Consider the following 22,104-nt stretch of genomic DNA (forward strand, 5'->3'; position numbering starts at 1 on the left):
GTCAGAGGGAATTGTGTAACCAAAGCCCGGTCTTCCTAGTTTTATCATATAAGCAAATTAGACAATAAAAAATATAGCACTGAAATATAATTACTCGATACTGTTGAAGTCCTTTATATTTGAGGCAAAGTTGCTTCTTGCTTATCGCTGGAAATGAGTTCACGGCCTTGCAAATTGGAGCTCTGAGTCCATTTTTCTAGACATTATTACAGAAGTTGTCCTGGCCTTTTAATGGCTCTGGGACTTTGGGCGCAGATGTCATTATGCTTTCCCTGTAAAAAGTCTCAGCTATGGTAGACAGGATGAGCAAAGAGCTAGTGACACAAAGCATTCAGAACTTTCTGGGAACACTAGACATTTTAATTTGGCCATGAAGAAAGACAAAAAGCTGAAAAGTCCCTTTCGGAGTATGTTAAAGAGGGCCTTGAAAATCCGGCTGAGGGGTTTATACTTACTTGGTGGGCGAGTAAAGGTTTTTAGCTAAAGAATTTGGGCATTGGAACTTTATTTTTAAAAGATTAGCTACGAGGTTGTATTGATTGCGGTTGTATTGTATTAATTGATTGCAGTGGGAAAGTCAGAGAGTGAGGAGATAACGTAGAAGATTACTGTAACAGTTTACCTTTCCATATACATAGGGGACTGTACACATAAAACTAATACCTAGATTTTACTTAATATGCAGCCAAAGGTGCTAAAGAGACAATTTACAGGTAGAAAAAATAGAGATTAAAAAATACAATATGCAAAGATACACAGCCTCACTAGCAGTTAAAGAAATGTGAAATAAAATGGATTTAAGTTAGAGTATACAACTCATAATTTTTTTTTTTTTTTTTTTTTTTTTTTTTTTTTTTTCTTTTTTGAGACGGAGTCTCGCTCTGTCACCCAGGCTGGAGTGCAGTGGCTGGATCTCAGCTCACTGCAAGCTCCGCCTCCCGGGTTCACGCCATTCTCCTGCCTCAGCCTCCCGAGTAGCTGGGACTACAGGCGCCCGCCACCTCGCCCGGCTAGTTTTTTGTATTTTTTAGTAGAGACGGGGTTTCACCGTGTTAACCAGGATGGTCTCGATCTCCTGACCTCGTGATCCGCCCGTCTCGGCCTCCCAAAGTGCTGGGATTACAGGCTTGAGCCACCGCGCCCGGCCACAACTCATAATTTAAATATATACAGCATTATTAGCAGGAATATGAAAAGCCCACTTAGACACTGCCAGTATCAGTGTAAACTAATTCAATCTTTCCAGAAAGCAAGTTAGCAACAATAATAGTGTTTTTGTATTTGTATCCAGTATTTCTAGTCTGAAAAGAAACCCTCAAATAGAATAACTTCTCCCAAAGAAAAAATATATTTGCACTGAAATATTTTCAGTGGTACATCCATGAAACTAAAAACTGGAAAGCAATTTAAATGTCTACTATTTAAACAATGGTATATTGTACTATGCTTCTTTTTTTTTTTTTTTGAGACAGAGTCTTGCTCTGTCTCCCAAGCTGGAGTGCAGTGGCCGGATAGCTCACTGCAAGCTCCGCCTCCCGGGTTCATGCCATTCTCCTGCCTCAGCCTCCCCAGTAGCTGGGACTACAGGCGCCCGCCACCTCGCCTGGCTAGTTTTTTGTATTTTTTAGTAGAGACGGGGTTTCACCGTGTTAGCCAGGATGGTCTCGATCTCCTGACCTCGTGATCCGCCCGCCTCTATGCTTAACAGTCATTTAGAATGACAAATATGTGAGTCTACAAACTCATTTGACATTGAAAAAACATTTATTGAGTGCCTACTACATGCCAGACAGAATTAGGTATATGTGCTAAGGATACATTAAAGAACAAACATATAAAAATCTCCACTCTGATTGAAGTTAACTCTGGTGGCAAATATATGGAATATATATGCAGAAAAATGGTAATCAAAATTGCAGAAAACATCAAAATATGCACAGGGGTTATAATGCTATATAATATATATGCATCAACTTAACATTTTATTTAGAAACAATTGTGTTTAATGTTCATTTGATTATTTTTGTTTAATAACATAAGTTAATTGATTTAAATGTTAAAATGTTGAAATGCCAAAAATGCTTTCTATTCTAACTGGGAACATCCAACAACTCATTTCAGTAATTATCTAGAATTATTCATTATTATTGTTTTTACTCATTTATTCTAACATTAAATTAGTGACTGCTTCTATTCTAATGGAGGAGCCAGGCAAGTTAAAGGTCATCAGTACAGTGTAATGCATGCCATAATAGGGAGAAAGAAAGGGGACGTTAACCTCAGATGCCTAATTCATCAAGGGAGATGAGCAATAAGTTGACATATCAGGACACAGAGAAGCATGCACTGCAGCAGCCAGTGCACAAAGAGAAGAAGCATGAGCTGCGCTTGAGGAGCTTACAGTCTCATAGGACAATGATCCATGTCTGCACTTGATCTAAATGGGCTCATATTTAAAATAAAAGCATTGTCAAAAAACTAAAGTGTTTTGACAGTGTGTCCTTTTCTGTTATTTCAGATTCTTCCTGAAGCCAGTGGGTTTTGAGATACATCCATCGGTAAAATACTTGTCACAGGCATTGTTTGGTGAGTCTGACATTTGAACATGGCAAGCATCGCCCTCCGAAACCTACGATAAAAAAAGGAAAATTTGGCATTAACTCATAATGATTTGTAACTTCTAAAGCATTTTCAAGTATGGCTAAGATGCCACTACTGCCAATTTACATCTCTGGATAAATTTCTGCCTCCAACTTAACATCTCCTGTTGAGAACCTTTATAAATACATAAAGTATATGGTAGAGTTAAAACCCATTTTGCACTATTGATTCTATAGATTTCCTGTTGAGAAACTTTATAAATATATAAGGTATATGGTACAGTTAAAGGCCAATTTTGCATCATTGATTCTATAGATTGAAGACATCTAATAAAAGTAAATAATTGTATGTATTTAAAAGGATGCTACCAATGTCAAGTGCCATGAGTTGTTTATTTGAACTAACAATGTGTGTTTCATCCATCTGTTCTTCCCAGCAAGAATTTTCCAAAAGAACTACCAGCAGATTCTGAATTTAAAATGTGTTCATCATTCTTCTTACGTGGTCTGTTTGGGCTGTAAAATTTTATGTTTCTTCATATACCTGTAACTAAAGCTGCTTTTCCAAACATTGTCATTCCAGGATAAAATTACCTGACCTCAGCTGGGTGTGGTGGCGCACGCCTGTAATCCCAGCACTTTGGGCGGCCGAGATGGGTGGATCACAAGGTCAGGAGTTCAAGACGAGTCTGGCCAAGATGGTGAAACCCCATCTCTACTAAAACTACAAAAATTATCCGGGCGTGGTGGTGGGCAACTATAATCCCAGCTACTCTGGAGGCTGAGGCAGGGAATTGCTTGAACCCATAGGCGGAGGTTGCAGTGAGCTGAGATCACGCCACTGCACTCCAGCCTGGATAGAGACTCCGTCTAAACTTCATTGAGGAGGCAGGAAGGGAACATTTTGCCGAGAAACCCAAAAAAGAGAGGAGGTAAGAATTCTCTAGTATCCAGATGCCTTTTATGTTGGGACTAAACTTTTCCCTTGCATTTGAATGATATGTCTTATTTCTTGTAAATATACATCTATGCTACCCACTAAGTGAGCCCAACGTTGCCCTGTCCATTTTCCAGTAATAAAATCACTCTTTTCTTTGGAAACGACTATTCCATGTATTTGGGGTGGGAGTAACCATTTGAACTAAGCTGACCACTGACATCCCAGGGGCTTTTCTGCCAGAGAGCCATGTGAGATGCAGTTGGTATTTGGGGATGCTTAGCTGGTAGAACTTGGGTCTTGGGTTGCCCACAGTCATCTCTGCCACTGTGTGGGAAGAGTCTGTCGTAAATCTGGAGCTCTGGGCATTTAAGGGTCTAGATGCTGCTCCAGTCACATGAGGCAAATGACCTTTATGCTAGATTGAAGTGGGTTTCTGTCACTTCTCTCCCAAGAAATCTTAACATTCTTTTTATATCAGTTTTATTTTGTATTGCAAGCATTTTAGACATTACTTACTTTTTATTAGCAACCACGTAAATGCAGGGGTTATAGAATGTAGAAGATTTTGCAAACAGTGGAGCTATGATGGCCATGGGGGGAGGAATCTTCTTTGGGTCACCAAAAGAAGCCCATAAGCACACGATGGAATAAGGGGACCATGCCACCAGAAACATGCAGATCATGATCACAGACATCTGAAAAGAAATAGATATTCACCAAGCCCAATATCTAAAATATTTAAATATTAATATATCTAAAGCAGGGTAAAAAGCTATCTAGGTTGGAATGTGAATATGTTTATGTTGTTGATGATATAAAGGAAATAGCTGAGGTTTTTTTGCCTTTGATGTTGTTTGTTCAAGTGCCTGAAGTCGCCTATGATAATAAGACCTTGTGAAATGGGTATATCAAGAATATATAACATTGCTTTTAAGAATGGTACACACACATAAAAGAATGCCCTCTTTCTTTCTGTATGCTAGGGGAGAGTACAAAAGCTGACTTTGATGAAAGACAGATAAAAACCCACCCCACCCCACTTCACATCATTATGCTATGAACTGCTGGCATGGCTATTATTATTATTATTACCATCATTATTATTTGTTCTTACTGGGATTATCTGCTAAACTAAAAAAAGTAACTTTCTTTTTTTTTTTTTTTTTTTTTTTTTTTGAGGCGATGTCTTCACTCTGTCGCCCAGGCTGGAGTGCAGTGGCACCATCTCGGCTCATTGCAAGCTCCGCCTCCCGGGTTCGCGCCATTCTCCTGCCTCAGCCTCCGGAGTAGCTGGGACTACAGGCGCCCGCCACTGCGCCCGGCTAATTTTTTGTATTTTAGTAGAGACGGGGTTTCACCGTGTTAGCCAGGATGGTCTCGATCTACTGACCTCGTGATCCGCCCGCCTCGGCCTCCCAAAGTGCAGGGATTACAGGCGTGAGCCACCGCGCCCGGCCAACTTTCTAACTTTCTAAACTCAATTTGGAAACAAATACAATCCTATCTTGAGCTCAGTGAATTCTAACACAGGCCATTTCTACTGGATATATGTTATACACAATGCAGATAATTTTGTAAAGGAGATCTCTTGCATCTTGTTTAAATGAAAAAATTATATTTTTATATTTCTTCCCTAGGTTTTCTGCTAAAATTATGGAACAGAGGTTAAAGAAGACAAAAAACCCTTAAGGACAGAGAATCAGAGATTAGACAATACATATTTTTTAATGGAAACAATGACCATTGGACTAGTGGCAAATTATGTAAGGAACATGAGAATAATTTTATAAATAAGTAAATAAATAAATGCTAAAAAGAGCCAACTATGAGGGAAAACCATATACAGACCACCATGCTACAGAGCAACGGATACTCTAGTAACAAAGGATACCAGAAAACTCTGGATGTGGGGGTGCACATGGAGCTCAAAATAGAACTGGTTGAAATCTACAAAGTCGCCGGGCGCGGTGGCTCAGGCCTGTTATCCCAGCACTTTGGGAGGCCGAGGCGGGCGGATCATGAGGTCAGGAGATCGAGACCATCCTGGCTAACACAGTGAAACCCCGTCTCTACTAAAAAAAAAAAATACAAAAAATTAGCCAGGCTTGGTGGCAGGTGCCTGTAGTCCCAGCTACTCGGGAGGCTGAGGCAGGAGAATGGCGTGAACCCGGGAGGCAGAGCTTGCAGTGAGCAGAGATTGCCTCACTGCATTCCAGCCTGGGCCACAGAGCAAGACTCCGTCTCAAAATAAATAAATAAATAAATAAAGTAGTTAGACGTCCAAATCTTTCTGCCTGTCCACTCAGTCTACCCAGTAACTTCCCCTTCCCCTCCCTGGAAGACTTCCAGAGCTCAGTATTTAAAAAAAAAAAAAAAAAAAAAAAAAAAAAGAAGAAGAAGAAGAAGGCTAATTTGGGAAACTCAGGACACAGGGACACCAGGTTCAGCTAAGCACTTCAGTACTGTGTTAAAAAGAGGTATATGTGTGCTGCCCCCTCCTTGTGAAGAAACTTGGAGATAGACTTGTACCTCCCACCTAGGAACATGAAAGGAATTCTGCCCAGAATAAAATACCTAGAGATACAGTTACCTGGACACTTAGAAATTCCCCCAAATCTCCATTCCATCATTTTAACAGGCTATCAGGAGGGAGCAACATGAAAAAGACAATTTTTCCTTTTAAACAAGATACAAAAGAGCTCCTTTACAAAATTATCTGCGTCATGTATAATACACATCCAGCAGAAATTGCCTGTGCTAGAATTCACTGAGCTCAAGATAGGATTGTATTTGTTTCCAGGTTGAGTTTGGAAGTTAGAAAAAAAAAATTTTTTTGACTAGCAGATAATCACAGTGAGAGAATAATAATAATGATGACAATGGTCACAACAATAACTACAGAGACAATTAGAAATTTCCCCAAAAGAAACATCTCACTAATAAGCATATCCATGCTTACAATTAACATTTTTAATGCATCACTCTTAAGTATGAAGGAACAATCATTGACCACCAGACCTTAAGAAAACTTTTACATTGACAGGCAAAGAAAAAAAAAAAAACAGTGCAAGAACTCAGGGGAAACAAAAATATGTGGTAAACAGAAGGAAATATAAATATATACATAATGTCACAGAAATAACAGAAGATATACATCCATAAAACAAGGAGAGAATAGAGTATAAAATAGCTGTTTTATCAACAAAAATGGTTTTTAACTCTAGAAGAGAACCCAGGCAATACCATTCAGGACATAGGCACAGGCAAAGATTTCATGATGAAGATGCCAAAAGCAATTGCAACAGAAGCAAAAATTGACAAATAGGATCTAATTAAACTAAAGAGCTTCTGCACAGCAAAAGAAACTATAAACAGAGTAAACAGACAGCCTACAGAATGGGAGAAAATTTTTGCAATCTGTGCATCTGACAAAGGTCTAATATCCAGCATCTACAAGGAACTTAAGCAAATTTATAAGAAAAAAACAAGCAACCCCATTACAAAGTGGGCAAGGGACATGAACAGGCATTTCTTAACACAAGACATACATGCAGCCAACAAACATGAAAAAAAAAAAAAATCTCATCACTGATCATTAGAGAAATGCAAATCAAAACCACAATGAGATACCATCTCATACCAGTCAGAATGACTATTAATAAAAAGTCAAAAAATAACAGATGCTGGTGAGATTGTGAAAAAAACACTTTTACACTCTTGGTGGGAGTATAACTTAGTTCAATCATTGTGGAAGATTGTGTGTGGCAATTCCTCAAAGACCTGGAGACAGAAATACCATTTGTCCCAGCAATTCTTTTACTGAGTATATACCCAAAGCAATATAAATCATTCTATTATAAAGACACATGCAGATGTATGTTTATTGCAGCACTATTCAAAATAGCAATCATGGACATGACATGAAATTAACCTAAATTCTCATCAATGGTAGACTGGATAAAGAAAATGTGGTACAATGCAGCCATAGAAAGGAATGAGATCATGTTCTTTGCAGGGACATCGATGGAGCTGGAGGCCATTATCAAACTAATGCAGGAACAGAAAACCAAATACCATATATTGTCACTTATAAGTGGGAGCTAAATGATGAGAACACATGGACACACGGCGGAAGCAACGCACACTGGGGCCTGTCAGAGGGTAGAGGGAGGAAGGAGGGAGAGGATCAGGAAGAACAGCTAATGGATGGATGGGCTTAATACCTGGATGATCTGGGCAGCAAACCACCATGGCACACATTTACCTATGTAACAAACCTACACATCCTGCACATATACCCCTGAACTTAAAATAAAAGTTGGAATTATTTTTAATGGTTTTTACCCTATCTGTAAAAGTGAGAGTAGAATGTTAAAAATGTAATAGAAAGGTTGTATGATATTATCAGGTTAGGATCAGGGGGAGGTGAATCAGGTGAATTATATAAGTGCAGGGTCAGATCCTGTTTTTATTTAAAATTTCTATTTTGTTCAACATAATTTTTACATTAACTTTTTTAAGTACTAGATTAACCCACTTTTTTTTATTAATGAGTTTTTTGGGGCTTGCTTGCATTTTGCACCCAAGGGTTGACCTTCACTATCCTCACCCTTATCCTAGACCTAGATATGATTGAGCAAATCTCCCAGAAAGTAGAAACAAAAAGAAACAAACAACCACCACAAAAGAGACAAACAAAAATAGACAATATAGGAGAGAAAATTTAAGAAAATTAGAAGATAAATCTAGCAAATTAAATATCTAAATAAAAGGAATTCCAGGGAAAGAGAAGAGAAAAAACCAGAGGGACTGGAATCATCAGAGAAATCATAAGAGAAATCTCCTAGAAGAGCAAGATGGGAGTCTCCACACTGAAAGAACTCACCAAGTACCCAGTGCTGGATAAATACTCATACCAAGGTGCATCAGTATACATTTTCAGAAAACTAGAGACATAGAGAAGATCCTATAAGCTTCCAGAGAAAACCCACAGATCACCACAGAGTATCAACCACCAGAATGCCATCAGCCTTTGTAGCAGCAATACTGGAAGCTAGGAGACACAGAGTGATACCTTCAAAACTCTTTGAATATTACTTTTGTACCTAGAATTCTAGACCAGGCAAACAGTCAGTCAATATGATAGTAAAATTAAGACAATTTCAGTCATGCAAAGTCTTAAAAATATTACCTCTCCCATAACTTCAGGAATTAATTGAAGAATGTGCTCCACCAAATCAGAGGAAATAAACTAAGAACAAGAAGGGGAAAAAAAGGAAGACAAGTATTCCAGAAAACAGGGGATTTGACCCTGGAAGGAGGTGAAAGCATCCTGAGCTGATGATGAAGGGAGACCAGAAGATGTTGGCTTTCTGAGCAGCGGTCGTCAGGAGCAATCAGTTCAAAGCAGAGTAGGAGGCCCCAGGGAACCAGGAGGATGGCTCCAAGAAGAGGATAAGGTTCATCACATCTGTGGTGTGTTTAAACATACTGACAGCAGAGAAAGAGCCTCTTTATCTAACCAAATATTGTTAACATTATACTGACAGATAAGGAGGGAGAAAGGTGTGGAGGAGGAGTTGGACAGGTGGGTGGTGTAAGAGAATAAATCCTCATCATCCACAGTAGGAAATCAAGAGATGATGGCCAAAAATATATCCAAAAGAGCAAACAGTATATGATTCAGAAATAAGAAGGCAAGTGGCCAGGCGCAGTGGCTCACCCCTGTAATCCCAGCACTTTGCAAGGCCGAGGTGGGCGGATCACCTGAGGTCAGGAGTTCAAGACCAGCCTGGCCAACATGGTAAAACACCATCTCTACTAAAAATACAAAAAATTTAGCTGGGCATGGCGGTGGGCGTCTCTAATTCCAGCTACTCGGGAGGCTGAGGCAGGAGAATCACTCGAACCCGGGAGGCAGAGGTTGCAATGAGTTGAGATCGTGCCATTGAACTCTAGCCTAGACAATAAGAATGAAACTCCGTTTCAAAAAAATAAAAAATAAAGAGGCAAACATAGAAGAAAGATCTGGGAAGTGAGAGATGGAGATGAGGGAGAGAAGACTGCGGTGGTCCCAGGGACTCTTTCAACTATGAGTGGGTAAAAGCTCCATGACAACAATTTTTCAAGGATTTTGGCCTCTTACCTTTGTTACATCTATCTGATCTGACCATTCTCTGTTGAGGGACTCAGTGCAGTCACTGGTAGCGTGATGTTTAATGGATAGTGTGACATGGTAATAGCAGTAAAACATCACTGTTAAGGGCACAATAAAATTTATCGCAATAACCGTCATGGTGTAAGACACAAAAGATCTGAAAATAAGAAAAGGCAATCATGATTGCTCATTTAATGTCCTAAGCGGGGAAAGGGGAAAGAGGAGATAATTATTTAAAATAATATTGGTGGTCACTGTATTGTTAAATAGTTTAAGAAGTGTATTTGACTTTTAGTTCATTTAGGCCAGAAATTGGCAAACTATGGACTGTAGGCCTATTCCAACCTATTACTCATCTTTGTAAATAAAGTTTTATTGGAACACAGCCATGTGCCCTCATTTACATGCTGGCTTTGGCTGCTTTTACAGGATGATGACAGAGTTGAAGAGCTGTGATAGAGACATCTGGCCTATAAAGTCTAAAGTATTTACTTTTAATTGCTTTCAAGACAGAATCTTGCTCGGTCACCCAGGCTGGAGTGCAGTGGTTCAATCATGTCTCACTGTAGCCTTGAACTCCCCAGCTCAAGTCAATCTCCATTTTAGCCTACCAAGTACCTGAGACCACAGGCATGTACCACCACAGCCAGCTAAATTTCTACCCCCAACTTTTTTTTTTTTTTTTTTTTGTAGAGACAGAGTCTCAATATGTTGCCCAGGCTGGACTCAAACTCCTGGCAGAAGTGATCTTCCTGCCCCAACCTCACAAAGTGCTGGGATTACAGGCATGAACCACTGTGCCCAGCCTTTACTTTTTGAATCTGCAGAAAAAATTTTAGATTTAGATCTGGTTTGAGATTTAGAAATTTTCTGTTCATTTTTAAGTCATCCTTCATTTCCTTTAATGAACTAAATTATCCTCTTGTTCCTGGAAAATATATAGAAGTCTCACTAACTAGCAGGTAAATCTTTGCAGTGACTGTACTTTTGCTATGCAGTTCTCAGAATGTGCTTGGACACCAGACCATCTTGAAAAGACAGCAGGGAGGCAGCTTGCGCTTTTGCCAGAGCCGCACACTCTATCTAGCTTCACTAACCCTTTTCCTGCTCATGATCCTACCTTTGAGATGTGCAAATATTGGAAGGGTGATTGGTACCCTGCGCTGCTGCTTTAAGAGAGAACACAGGGGAGGGAGGAAGGAATGGGGTAAAGGAGACACAGTGAGATGGATGACCTTTACTTGCAAACAAGCATAAGTCACTTTTCTCAATTCCGACTTTTGCTAGAATCACATTATCACTACCGAGGAAGCACTTTGCCACCTTCTGTATGAGGAACACATGATCTGAGCTTAAATTTGAAGGGGTGAGAAAATGTCTACACTAGAAGCATTTGATTATAAAGTGTAAACTTCTCTCTTACCTATCATTTTTCCTCCAGTTTATGGTACAAGTAGCACCAGTAGGATCTGGGGCATAACTAGCCCACCCTATGATAGGCATCAAAGCCCAAAACAGGCCATTGATCCAGGCTCCCAGAATCATGCCAATGTAAGTGTTGGTGGTCATTCTTCTCCCTATTATCAAGCATAGGAAATATTAGCAGCATTTGCCATTAATGGGACTCACTTTTTTAAACTTGCTTGATTCACAAGTGTTATCAAGTAGATTCTTTACAGAGCACTTTGGTGGGCCTCAGGAGCCAAAACATGCATGCAACGCCAAATAAAAGTAACAAATATGTTCTCCCTTTTTACCAAGCCTATCTACATAAGTTCACATTCTGGGAAAAAATGACATTTAAGCTGAAACCTAAATGAGAAAAGAATCAGTCAGAGGATAAGCAGGAAGAGTAGCTTTCCAGACCTAGCAAAACAGTGTATACGAAGACCTCACTTTGGGCTTGGTCCATACCTCAAAGTGTGAATGACCTTATGAAATTTGGATTTTATTCTAAGTATGATAGGAAGCCATTGAAACATTTGAACAATTATTGCCAGAGAAATAAAACTGACCCTAACTACAAACCATTAGGTTTATATTTTAGCACACATATTGAGTGGCCATTAGTCAAGAAATGGATTCATTAAGAAAGCTGAGAAAAGTGTTGTACCTATGTCAGGAAGGCAGATGGTCAGGTATCGGTCCACGGCCACGACAGTGAGTAATCCAATGCTTGCCATTCCAAAAAAAATATTCAATCCAGCATAAACCTGAAAACCAAAATTGAAAATACTCTACCATTCTAAACACCCTCCCAAGAAACATTTAGATTTTTGTACCATTGTTAGAATATATCTCAAATATACTAAATGTTTTTTACTACTTTAAAAGACATCTTCATTGTCAAATTATAACTAGTTTAATAAAAATTTATGGAAAGTATTTTGTAATTTCATTAACTAAAATGAACTTTTTTCAAAATTTTAAGACTTACAGTGAAATTTCGTTACAACACTCTATGAACAGAGTGCAGAACAACCACAAACCAGCAAAAGACTAGTATTCAGAAGATGGGCAATTCAACAGGAGGAAAAGACAAACTCAATAGAAAAATGGCCAGAATGAATGGGGTATGCACAAAAGCCCACTGGCATTTGAATGTTTATAACATAAGACATGCAACCACAATAAATATTCAAAGAAATACTGATTATAAGATGGCATTTTACACTCTTGAAAATGAAAATTTAAAAGTCTGACAATCCCAAGTATTAAAGAGAATGTGGAGTAATAGATGTTCTCATAATTTGAATAACTATTTTGGACAGCAATTTGGCTACTTCTGATAAAGTTGAAGATGAACATTCTCTACAACTTAAACCATTCCACTCCTAGGCAATGTGTCTAAAGAAACTCACATATTGCAGAAGGAGACGTATATAAGAACATTTATTGAAGCCTTCTCTGTGATAGAAAAAAAAATGGGAACAAATGTCCAATAAGAGTAAAATGAAAAAGTACATTGGGCTATCTATGTTCATAAAATGGAATATTGTATAGCAGTCAAAATGAATGACTTACAGCCATATCCATCAACATGGATAAACCTCAAAAACATAATATAGAACAGTGAAAGGAAATCACATAATGCAAACCGTGTTATATCATTTACACAAAACCTAAAGTATTCAGACAGTATCTGGTTTATGTGCAAATATATAAGATAGGAAAACATTCATGAGAGGAATAAGATTGAGGATGGTATGCAATGGCCTTCATCATTATCTGTATAGTTTTATGTCTTTAAAAAGGAAAACAATCTGAAGCACAGATTGAGGAACAGTAAGACTTAACAAAACTGGTTGGTACTTACGTGGATATTCAGTATTCACTACTACTTTCATTTAATTCTCTATAGTTTTTAGCTTATAATAGTAAACCGCTAAAAGAATTAGGCCAAAAGTAATATTTGCCTACTATCTTAAAGCAAATTAATATTAACTCATTTCCTTTTTAGTAAAAAATAACAAATACATTTAGTAACAATTCTCATGGAGGACTTTCTATAGGAAAAAATTCAACAACATGGTGACTTAACTGTCTTCCATAACATGATTAAATCACTAAATATTGTTTCAGATGAAAGCAGGGTATTTCTTTTTCAATTTGCAATATGCACATTTTCATTTAAATATGCAAATCAGCACTCTTCTTTAGTTGAATGCTAGTTGTTTTGTTTGTTTCTTCCTTTGGGTTGGGAGAATTTTGAAAATATAACAATGGTTGGTGGTTTTATTTCTCTTATTAAACAATATATTGCTAGTCACTTCTGAAGTTCTTTTCTGTAAAAGTGCTGTGTCTATTATCCTACAATATCTTTTTCGATTTAAACTCTTGGGATTCTTTTTAGACATTTAAATTTACATTTCTTTGATCTATTTGTTTTGCTTTCATTCCAGTGATCTCCAATACCTGACAGCCTGCATATCCAAATTTCCAACTTCCATACAGATCTGAGGCAGCAGACATGGGATAGCCAATGCTACTGACCCCTATATCAGTAACAGCCAGGTTAATAATAATTGCATTTGTGGGTGTCCGAAGTTCCTTGTACTTAATGAAGATGCCCAGAACTATTATGTTGCTGAGAATACTTATCATACCTGAGAACACACACAAAAATATGATGCATTTTGTTTAATTTGAATGTTTCAAAGTAGACTCAAAATTAAATATTTAAGCCCCTTTAAAAACATAACAGATCTATTTTTGTTCATTTATTTGAAGAGCTCCTGCTGTTCTTAAAACTGTAACATCTTCACATCCCTTCTGTGAAATAGACATGAGAAAATTAAAACACAAAGAATCTGCCAATTGCACAAGGCAGCACTGAAGGCTGGTTTTAATGTCATCGCTACTGAGTGAACTGTCCTTGAAACTCCTTCACTGGCTTTCATACCATTCCTGCTGATTTTTGGGACAAATATATGATGGACCATACCCTCTTTTTGGCAGCTTAACTTCCTCCTCTTCCTTCCTGGGGCCTGGGACTCTTCTTTTTCCATAGTTGCCTTTCTCAAGCTTCAATTATCATTCTATCCTCACAGCACTTTTGTCACTATTTTCAGCCATGACACAAGCTCCAGTTCCACATTATTTTTCATTCAACTCATTGTCATTTACTAAGCATCTACCATATGTAAGATTATATGACTATTCCAGTATTTCTTGAAACTCAACATATCCAAATTCTTCATTCCAACACACACACAGAGACACACACACACGCACAAGCACACCCCTACCCCAATAGAAGAATGCATACTACAAGACTTGTCTATCCAGAGAGGAAGTTGAGCCAGCTTTTTGGTCCATAGAGAAGCCTCACAGCTGATACCACCTTAATTAAGTTTCTGACTCTTTGCTTGCAGGTCCAGAACCTCAGTGTTGTCAGTGCCCCAGACTGGTTGCATTGAGGTAGACGGGTAACTAAACTTATTAACCAGAATGCCACTGTATTATTTTACACTGAGAAATACTGTTGAGTGTACTGGATGTGCATGTTTAACATCCTCTACATGCTGTAAAGGGCATAAGCCAGATATGGGCTGTACTAGATCCTAAAGGGGTGTGAGGGGGTGGGGTGTGAGTAGATTTCAGTCAAGAAGCTAGAATCATTACTGGATTGTTAGAGACTAAAGGAGGGTTGTGCAACAAGCAGGAATAGAGTTGAGTTCCCCATCGAGAAAAGAATTACTTGGTGATCGATCCCCAATTATTGTCAGAGAGGGACAGTTTCCAAGCACCAACATACAACAATATCAGCTCAGTAAAAACTTTTATCATATACTGGCACTTCAGTCAGAACTTCTGCCTTAGCCTGTTACACTAACCTTCCAGATTCCTGTTCTTTTCCCCTCCTTGCTTCTGGCAGAATCAGCTTGCTATAACATAGACTTAACCATGGTTCTTCTCCTCCCAAAAACTTGTAATATTCCCCACTGGCTGTGGGATAAAAATCCAAATGTCCCAACTGACATTCCAGGCTCTTTGCCTCAATCTGTTGTCACTCTCCAGAAGCACATTTCTACACTTGTCAAGCGAACTCTCCATTCTAGTTTTTCCCCAGATACACCATGCTTGACTCATATTTCTCCCACTTGGAGCACACTGCTCCTTCCCTCTGCCTATCCAAATGCCATCCATCCTTCAAACCAGTTCAAGCCCCTAAGCCTTCTCCTACCCACACTATCCTCTCCTCCCTCAATTTCCAAACTACTTGCTTATGATTAACTTAGTCTTATGTAACGCTATATAATTTAACTGTTACTTTTCCTAGTCTTTTCGTGTAGATTTCAGGCTCCTCATGATTTCTGTGGTTTTTGAATATGTGACATACAGCTTTATTTATTTAATAAGTGGGCTACAACTAAAACCCATATTGCTTAATTTCTATCATTCCTTCAAGATAATTAGAACACAATGACAGAAAATTTGATGAATCTTTGGCCCTATTTTTAGCATCTAGGATTGTAGCATGTATACAAGATATACTCCAAAGAATTTAATGAAATGAAGACTTTGTGGGCTAGCTACAAATTCAATGATTTGTTTTTAAAGTTAGATAAAAACAGTGCAGTAAATTGCTGCCTACCAAGTATGCAACCAGAACAAAGGAACTATAATTCTGGGAGTCTTACAAATAATGGGGGGTATGAAGTAAGCAGTTTAGCCCATTCTCTCTGCAGCTGTGCCAAGCACGCTGCCTTGTTTCCACAGCTGTAGGTCTTCTAATGGGTATATAATAGATCACCTAGTCGTTAGATTTTAGTTAAGTCCCATCTCACAGTCAGGCTAAATGCTAAGTAGCACTTGATGTTGACTTCTCCTTCACTCTTGAAACATTTTCCCTCTTGTCTTCTGTGACTTCCATCCAATCTCTTCAACAGACTCTTCTTGATCTACTTCCTGGCCTTTGTTTCTCCATCTGTGTCTTATTAAATATGTGCATTGTCCAACCTTCTGTCCTAGACCCCTTTCTTTTCACATTTAACACATACTCTTGAGTGATTTCTTCATACCCAAAGCTATACCCTGATACTTTTCAGCCTCCGGACACTCAAACCCATATGTCCAGCTTTTTATTGAACACCTCTCAAATTGAACTGAGAGATTTTTTCTCCTGTCTCAAACCTATTCTTCCCCAAGTGTGTTCCTATCTTGATGAAGAGCATCACCATCTATTCAGTAGCTCAAAAAAGAAACCTAGGCGTCATCTTCAATACTTCTCTCCTTTTCCCACAATCCCATCATCCATTCATCAATTTTACCTTCTAGCTCTTGAATGTATCTACTTCCTTCTGTCCTCACTGCCATTACTCCCTCCTCAGAATCACTGCAATGGACTCCTATGTGGTCTGTTAGCTACCATTATAGCACATTTCTAAAATGCAAATCAGATCATGTCACTCTCATTTCAAACGCTTCAGTGACTCCCTGTCACCTTTAATACTTACATGGCTCGTCACTGTCTGGTACTCAGCCATCTTTTTCAATCTATCTCTTACCCTTCATTTTACAGTTCATCCATAATGATTTATTTCAGATACTCAAATTCACCATGTGCTCTTACCTCCCAGCCTTAATTGGGGAAAAGGAGAGTGCTCAATGACACAATAAATTAACAAAACGTCTGTTGCACTGGAAGTTGTAACAGTTTATAGGAGCCAAAATCTAAATGAAAGATCAAATTAACCATTAAACAAAAAACAAAAAAATCTAAATAGGCTCTTGGTAAAAGTAACAAATGAAATAAATGCTTTCACTACATCCTTTCCTCATAGTTTTGGTTTTGATTTGCGAGTTTACGTGAGTTTTGTTAAAGGAGGAAAGTTAGAGGATTTAAAGAAAAATAGATGCTTGATACAGGGGCAGAACAAAAGCATAAAGAGGTCAGATATGCTTTCTTCAGTGGATCCACCAGAAACACAAGCAAATAACACACACTCATTGTATATAACTTGATAAAGCTGACTCGGATTTATATGTGAGGGCTGTAGAACCAAAATGCCTGGGTTCAAATCCTGCTGTAGCTACGTAGTAGATGTGTGTGTTGGACAGGTTTCTTAAGCCCTTCATCTATATAAACTAGAGAAATAAAACTGAAGAGTAACTTACTGAATTAGTGTAAGAAGAATTATTCTGTATGTGTAAGGTTTTACAACAGTGCTTGGTATGAAGCAAGTATTCAAATGATAACATTAGTAGCAGTAGTAAGATTACTATTATTATTACTGTTACGGAGATAAGAACTAAGTAGAACATTTTCTGCATGCTAATTTTGTAACCAGGTCAAAAAAGGATAGTTTGAGTTGGTTTTTTTTTTTTGCTCATCTACAAATAACTAAACCAAACACTTGTATACAAGGTATTTCCATGTAATTGTTATGAGATTTTCTCAGTCTTTTTTGCAATTACAAAAAATTAGAACTTGTCTAGTACTTATCATACAGAGGTATTCAAATGAACAAGGTAACACGTCACTAAAATCACAAAACTTAACTGAGGAGCTCAATTTCTAGCACTAGAAGTAATATGCTGAATTATAAGGAAGAAACTAAACAATTATAAACTGGGTATAGGATGATGTGTTACACTTTTCACTCTACTTTTGAATATGTTTGAAAATTTTTATAAAAGTCAATGCAAAAAATAATGAACTCAATATAACAGAGTTAATTCTAAAACTCATTAAAGTTGAAAATTAAGTGATTACTCAATACAAAAGTTATACAATTCAATGACACATTAAAAGATAAAAAGTTTCTACTGTCATTCCCCCATCCCTTTTTTTCTGCAAACAATCTTTTACATCAGTGAGTATGTGGGGAGGAAAGGGAAAAAGAAACAAATATTTGTCCAACACCTACTATATGGCATTTATGTGTCACTTAATTTTACTCCTTATAACAATCATGACAGGTAACTTATTCTTATGCTTGTTTTACAGATGAGAAAATGGAAGAACAAAAAGGAGAAGAAACTTGCTCACAGTTGCAAATATACTAAAAGATGAAATCCAAAACTCAAGAGTTTTCCAATAAGCATTCTGGAACAAGCTGAATTCTCAGACTGTCCTCAATGACAATATACTCTGCTCTGTCTTCTTAGGACCTTTTCTTTCCAGAGCCTTTAAGTCCTTAGCTAAATTCTACCACCAATAACAAAAATATGAGGGTTATATATAAGAAGAGTAAATGATGCTAAAAATACATTTTTGCCATGGTGCATACTCTTCTCCATTAAAAACTTTGACAATGCAGAACCAAATACATAGGTTTTTATAAAAGAACTATTTATTACATAGAAAACTTTTCTCAGCCCCACTTCACTGCTCTTATGTTATTTATCAAAATTCAAAATAACCTGTGACAATAGCCATCAGTAACAATGTTTTCACTTATTCTTTCACCCACATTCTCTTATTTGATCTTTACAGCCCAGAAATAGAATATCATCATCCTCACTTACCAACGAGCAAGCCAAGTCAGGATAAATGACTTGTCGAGGTTGGCCAATAATATGGAACCTGAAACAATGCATGCCTTATGCTGAAAACTTCTGCCTTTCTTCACCTATTCTAAAGAAAGATAACTGTTAATTAAACATCCATACCTGCCATAATCAAGTAAGTTGCAACAATATTGTGTTCAGTCTGTGAAAAGACCGAGCCATCTTCATTTTTAGAGTCTGAACTGTTGCCTAAATTATTTCTTAGCATTTTGCAGGGAAGATACCGAGACACCCTTCATAATAAGCCTTCGATAATTATGAACAGTTTTACGAGTTACTGAGGAAAGATTTTTCAGGACCAATCATTTCCACTTAGAGATCTCAAAGAAGGGCCTTTTCATAGAGGCCCTCCCTTAACAGATTTAATTGGACTAAAGAGGAAGGGATTTTAATTCCCAGAATAAGGGAAAAGCTTATTAGCAAAACAAAAAGAAATACCAAGCACCACACATTTTAACCTATTTGGGCATCAGTCTTCTTTCTAAGGAGATTATCAAGCACACACATCCCATTTAAACAATAAACAAACTCAGGAAATCAGTATAGGATCAGACTTAACTGATTTCAGCTGGAAATTAAGAGCCAGCCTTAGTCCTCTAAAACTATTCGGATTAAGGTCCCTGTTTTCTGTTGACCCTTCCAGTTTTTCCATTTCGGCTTTTTTTTTTTTTTTTTCTCTTAACAATTTAAATATTAGTAATAAAGAAGTAGTCTCCTTCCAACTTCCAAATCTCACTCTCCTAAAGGTTACCAGTATTGTTTGGTGCATATCCTTTCTTACGTTTTTCTCTGCTTATACATATATTCATACAAGTGTTTGAGGTTTCCTCCACTTGTATGAATAAAATGAGGGGAAAAAAATAAGTATATATGTGTATATGTATAATGCAACTTATTTTCCCCTAAGGCTGTATTATAAATTCCAAGTCAATAAACTCAGAATCTAATAGTCTAATTTATTAGTAGCTATTTCATAGCATGGATATAACATGATCAACTCCACCATCCACCTGTTAATTTCCCCTATAGTTTGATATGCACATGAGTAATTAATATTATCTGATAGTAATCATTGTATACTTTGCCAAAGCATCTGAATTCAATCACTGATATTGTAAAGTACAGAATAAAAATATTCTGGATTATTGCATTACAACCTGAAAACTAACCTGAACATATTTTGTTAGAATGATTACCTTTTTCCCATATTCTTTATGTTATTAACATTATTAAAATCTGATTCTCCTCAGTTTCTTAAAATCAGTAAACATTAGAGAAATGCTTAGATGCACCAAAGTTAATAGTGTAAGCATAAAACAGAACCACTAGAGGGCTATATTTACCCACTTAGTTTAATTTCATAAACCCTAGAATGGCACAGAAGCCTAAGACAATCCTTTTGCCTCAGTTATCTTGCATGTGTATAAACTCAAGAGGAAAAGGTTATCTGTCCCAAATCTTACAGCCACCAGTACTCACATTTTTATAAATGTAATGTTGTTATACCTATACTAGAAAAGCGAATCTCATCAGCATCGTGTCTTCAAATGACCCTAGAGCAATGAAGAGGAAATCACTCCCTTTAAAAAATCTGTCTTTTCTTTCATTCGGTATGCAAAATAAAACTTAGAATTTCTGAATTTGCTTTGGGTCATACTACCTTCCTTTTCTATAATAAGTTATACCTAGTTGTAGCATCCATGACGTTTCCAGAAATAATTATTCTAAAAACTGAGAAATATGTAATTTCAGATAGTCACCTTTCTGCTGCAGATGAAAGTTTTGATATGAGTGAGGTATGTGCATTCGAAGTTCTTTTTTATGCTTCCTTCATGAGTGATACAGAAAAGCTATATTGGGATAGGCTTAGAAATACATGTGAATTTGATTCAAAATGAATGCCTCAAAAAACCCAGAAACTAGGCCAGGTGCGGTGGCTCACACCTGTAATCCCAGCACTTTGGGAGGCCAAGGCAGGCAGATCAGCTGAGGTCAGGAGTTCAAGACCAGCCTGACCAACATGGATAAACTCCATCTCTACTAAAAATACAAAATTAGCCGGGCATGGTGGCACATGCCTGTAATCCCAGCTACTCAGGAGACTGAGGCAGGAGAATCGCTTGAACCTGGAAGGTGGAGGTCGCAGTGAGCCAAGATTGCACCATTGCACTCCAGCCTGGGAAATAAGAGCAAAACTCTATCTCAAAAAAACAGAAACTATAAGGAAAAAAAGGGAAAAGATGTGGAAATAAAAGCTTAAAGATGGCCAGTGACCAAAAGATATGCATAAGCTAAAAGGTAAAATCTCCAAGTGGTTTGTCTACTGATCTATACATTATCTCCATTATTGCCATTTTAGATTTATTTTTAATGTTAAAAAAAAACTGTAGAAATGTTGCACTATTATTATTTGTCCTTGGGACAATGCCGTCACCCTTTGGTGCTCACTAACATCTTTTCCAAACCAAAAGCAAAAACCCTGGCCCTAACACTGCATGAAAATTTCATCACCACAGTTTTAAATCAAATAATCTCCTGTCCTAAACTGTAAAAGCATAACTGGCTATTACTGTAAAAACTGTAATTTTCAACACATTTGCTCCTCATATATATTAATTCATCCTGCTGCAATTCCATCAATCAAAAAAAGATAAAACCCCAAATACTGACAAAGACAACACTGTATGCTCCTCAAATGAGCATTCAAGAGCATTCCTCCATGAGCATGTTAGATAATCTAACAAATGATATAGAAACATCATTCCTTCTGAGAAGTGAAAAATGAATGGCAGGGTAAATGGCTATCACAGCATTCTAACTTGCTACCACAGTCATTTCTTTACATTCACTAGCAATGGTGACCAAAACTAATTTCATTTTTAACATCCTTACCCAGCAATCTGAACATGTAGTATGCAATCAAATATTCACGTGTAGTCAATAACACCTTAAACTTTTAGAGTCCCTTTAAAAAAGTAAAAATAACATTCAGTAAAACTTTTAATATTCATGTTGGATGAGAAAAAGTAACTGCTTTTTAAAAATTTCTTGCTAGTTTTTCACTTGAACAGAGCTACTCCATCTTTAACACGTTACTAATATGGAAAATTTTTAAATCAATTATTAATTGCAATTAGAGAAACAGCTTAACTGATTTATGTATTAAAATACAAAAGGGAAATACAGAGCTATCTTCTCATACATAAAAGGCCAGGGTTTTGAAAGGGGGTGTTAATTTGTAAATACTCTTAAAGTACTGCTACAGCAGCCTATTTTTTAAAAGATCAGTAATACAAATAAATCCTTTTTTCGATCTGCAATTCACTATGTTTAAGTTTTAGTTATTCCTTTCTACTTCAAAAAATGGGTTTCATTTAATAAACACACTCTAA

General features: G+C 37.3%; 1 protein-coding gene and 1 long non-coding RNA gene across 13 annotated transcripts in view; one reads left to right on the forward strand and one right to left on the reverse strand.

The window, feature by feature from the left end:
• LOC105486259 (uncharacterized) overlaps nucleotides 1-22,104 on the forward strand; it is an 83,296-nt gene that overhangs the window by 53,579 nt on the left and 7,613 nt on the right. For 5 of the 12 annotated variants that reach the window (XR_011621096.1, XR_011621095.1, XR_011621100.1 and 2 more), the window contains 3 exons: nucleotides 2,519-2,586; nucleotides 3,184-3,532; nucleotides 8,749-18,827. This is a non-coding gene — a long non-coding RNA (uncharacterized lncRNA). Of the gene's footprint in view, nucleotides 1-2,518; nucleotides 2,587-3,183; nucleotides 3,533-5,177; nucleotides 5,304-8,748; nucleotides 18,828-22,104 lie in introns of all 12 variants that reach the window. The other 7 variants (XR_011621102.1, XR_011621098.1, XR_011621094.1 and 4 more) reach the window with 7 other exon arrangements.
• LOC105486260 (retinal pigment epithelium-derived rhodopsin homolog) lies at nucleotides 1,690-22,008 on the reverse strand. Its single transcript, XM_011749030.2, has 7 exons — nucleotides 18,815-22,008; nucleotides 13,613-13,803; nucleotides 11,811-11,910; nucleotides 11,121-11,274; nucleotides 9,686-9,854; nucleotides 4,057-4,235; nucleotides 1,690-2,629 (listed from the first exon to the last, which is right to left on the reverse strand). Exons 1-7 carry the CDS (start codon nucleotides 18,918-18,920, stop codon nucleotides 2,515-2,517), a joined length of 1,014 nt encoding a protein of 337 aa, XP_011747332.1. The 5' UTR covers nucleotides 18,921-22,008; the 3' UTR covers nucleotides 1,690-2,514.

Source organism: Macaca nemestrina, chromosome 3 (genome assembly GCF_043159975.1).
Source record: "Macaca nemestrina isolate mMacNem1 chromosome 3, mMacNem.hap1, whole genome shotgun sequence".
Taxonomy (NCBI): domain Eukaryota; kingdom Metazoa; phylum Chordata; class Mammalia; order Primates; family Cercopithecidae; genus Macaca; species Macaca nemestrina.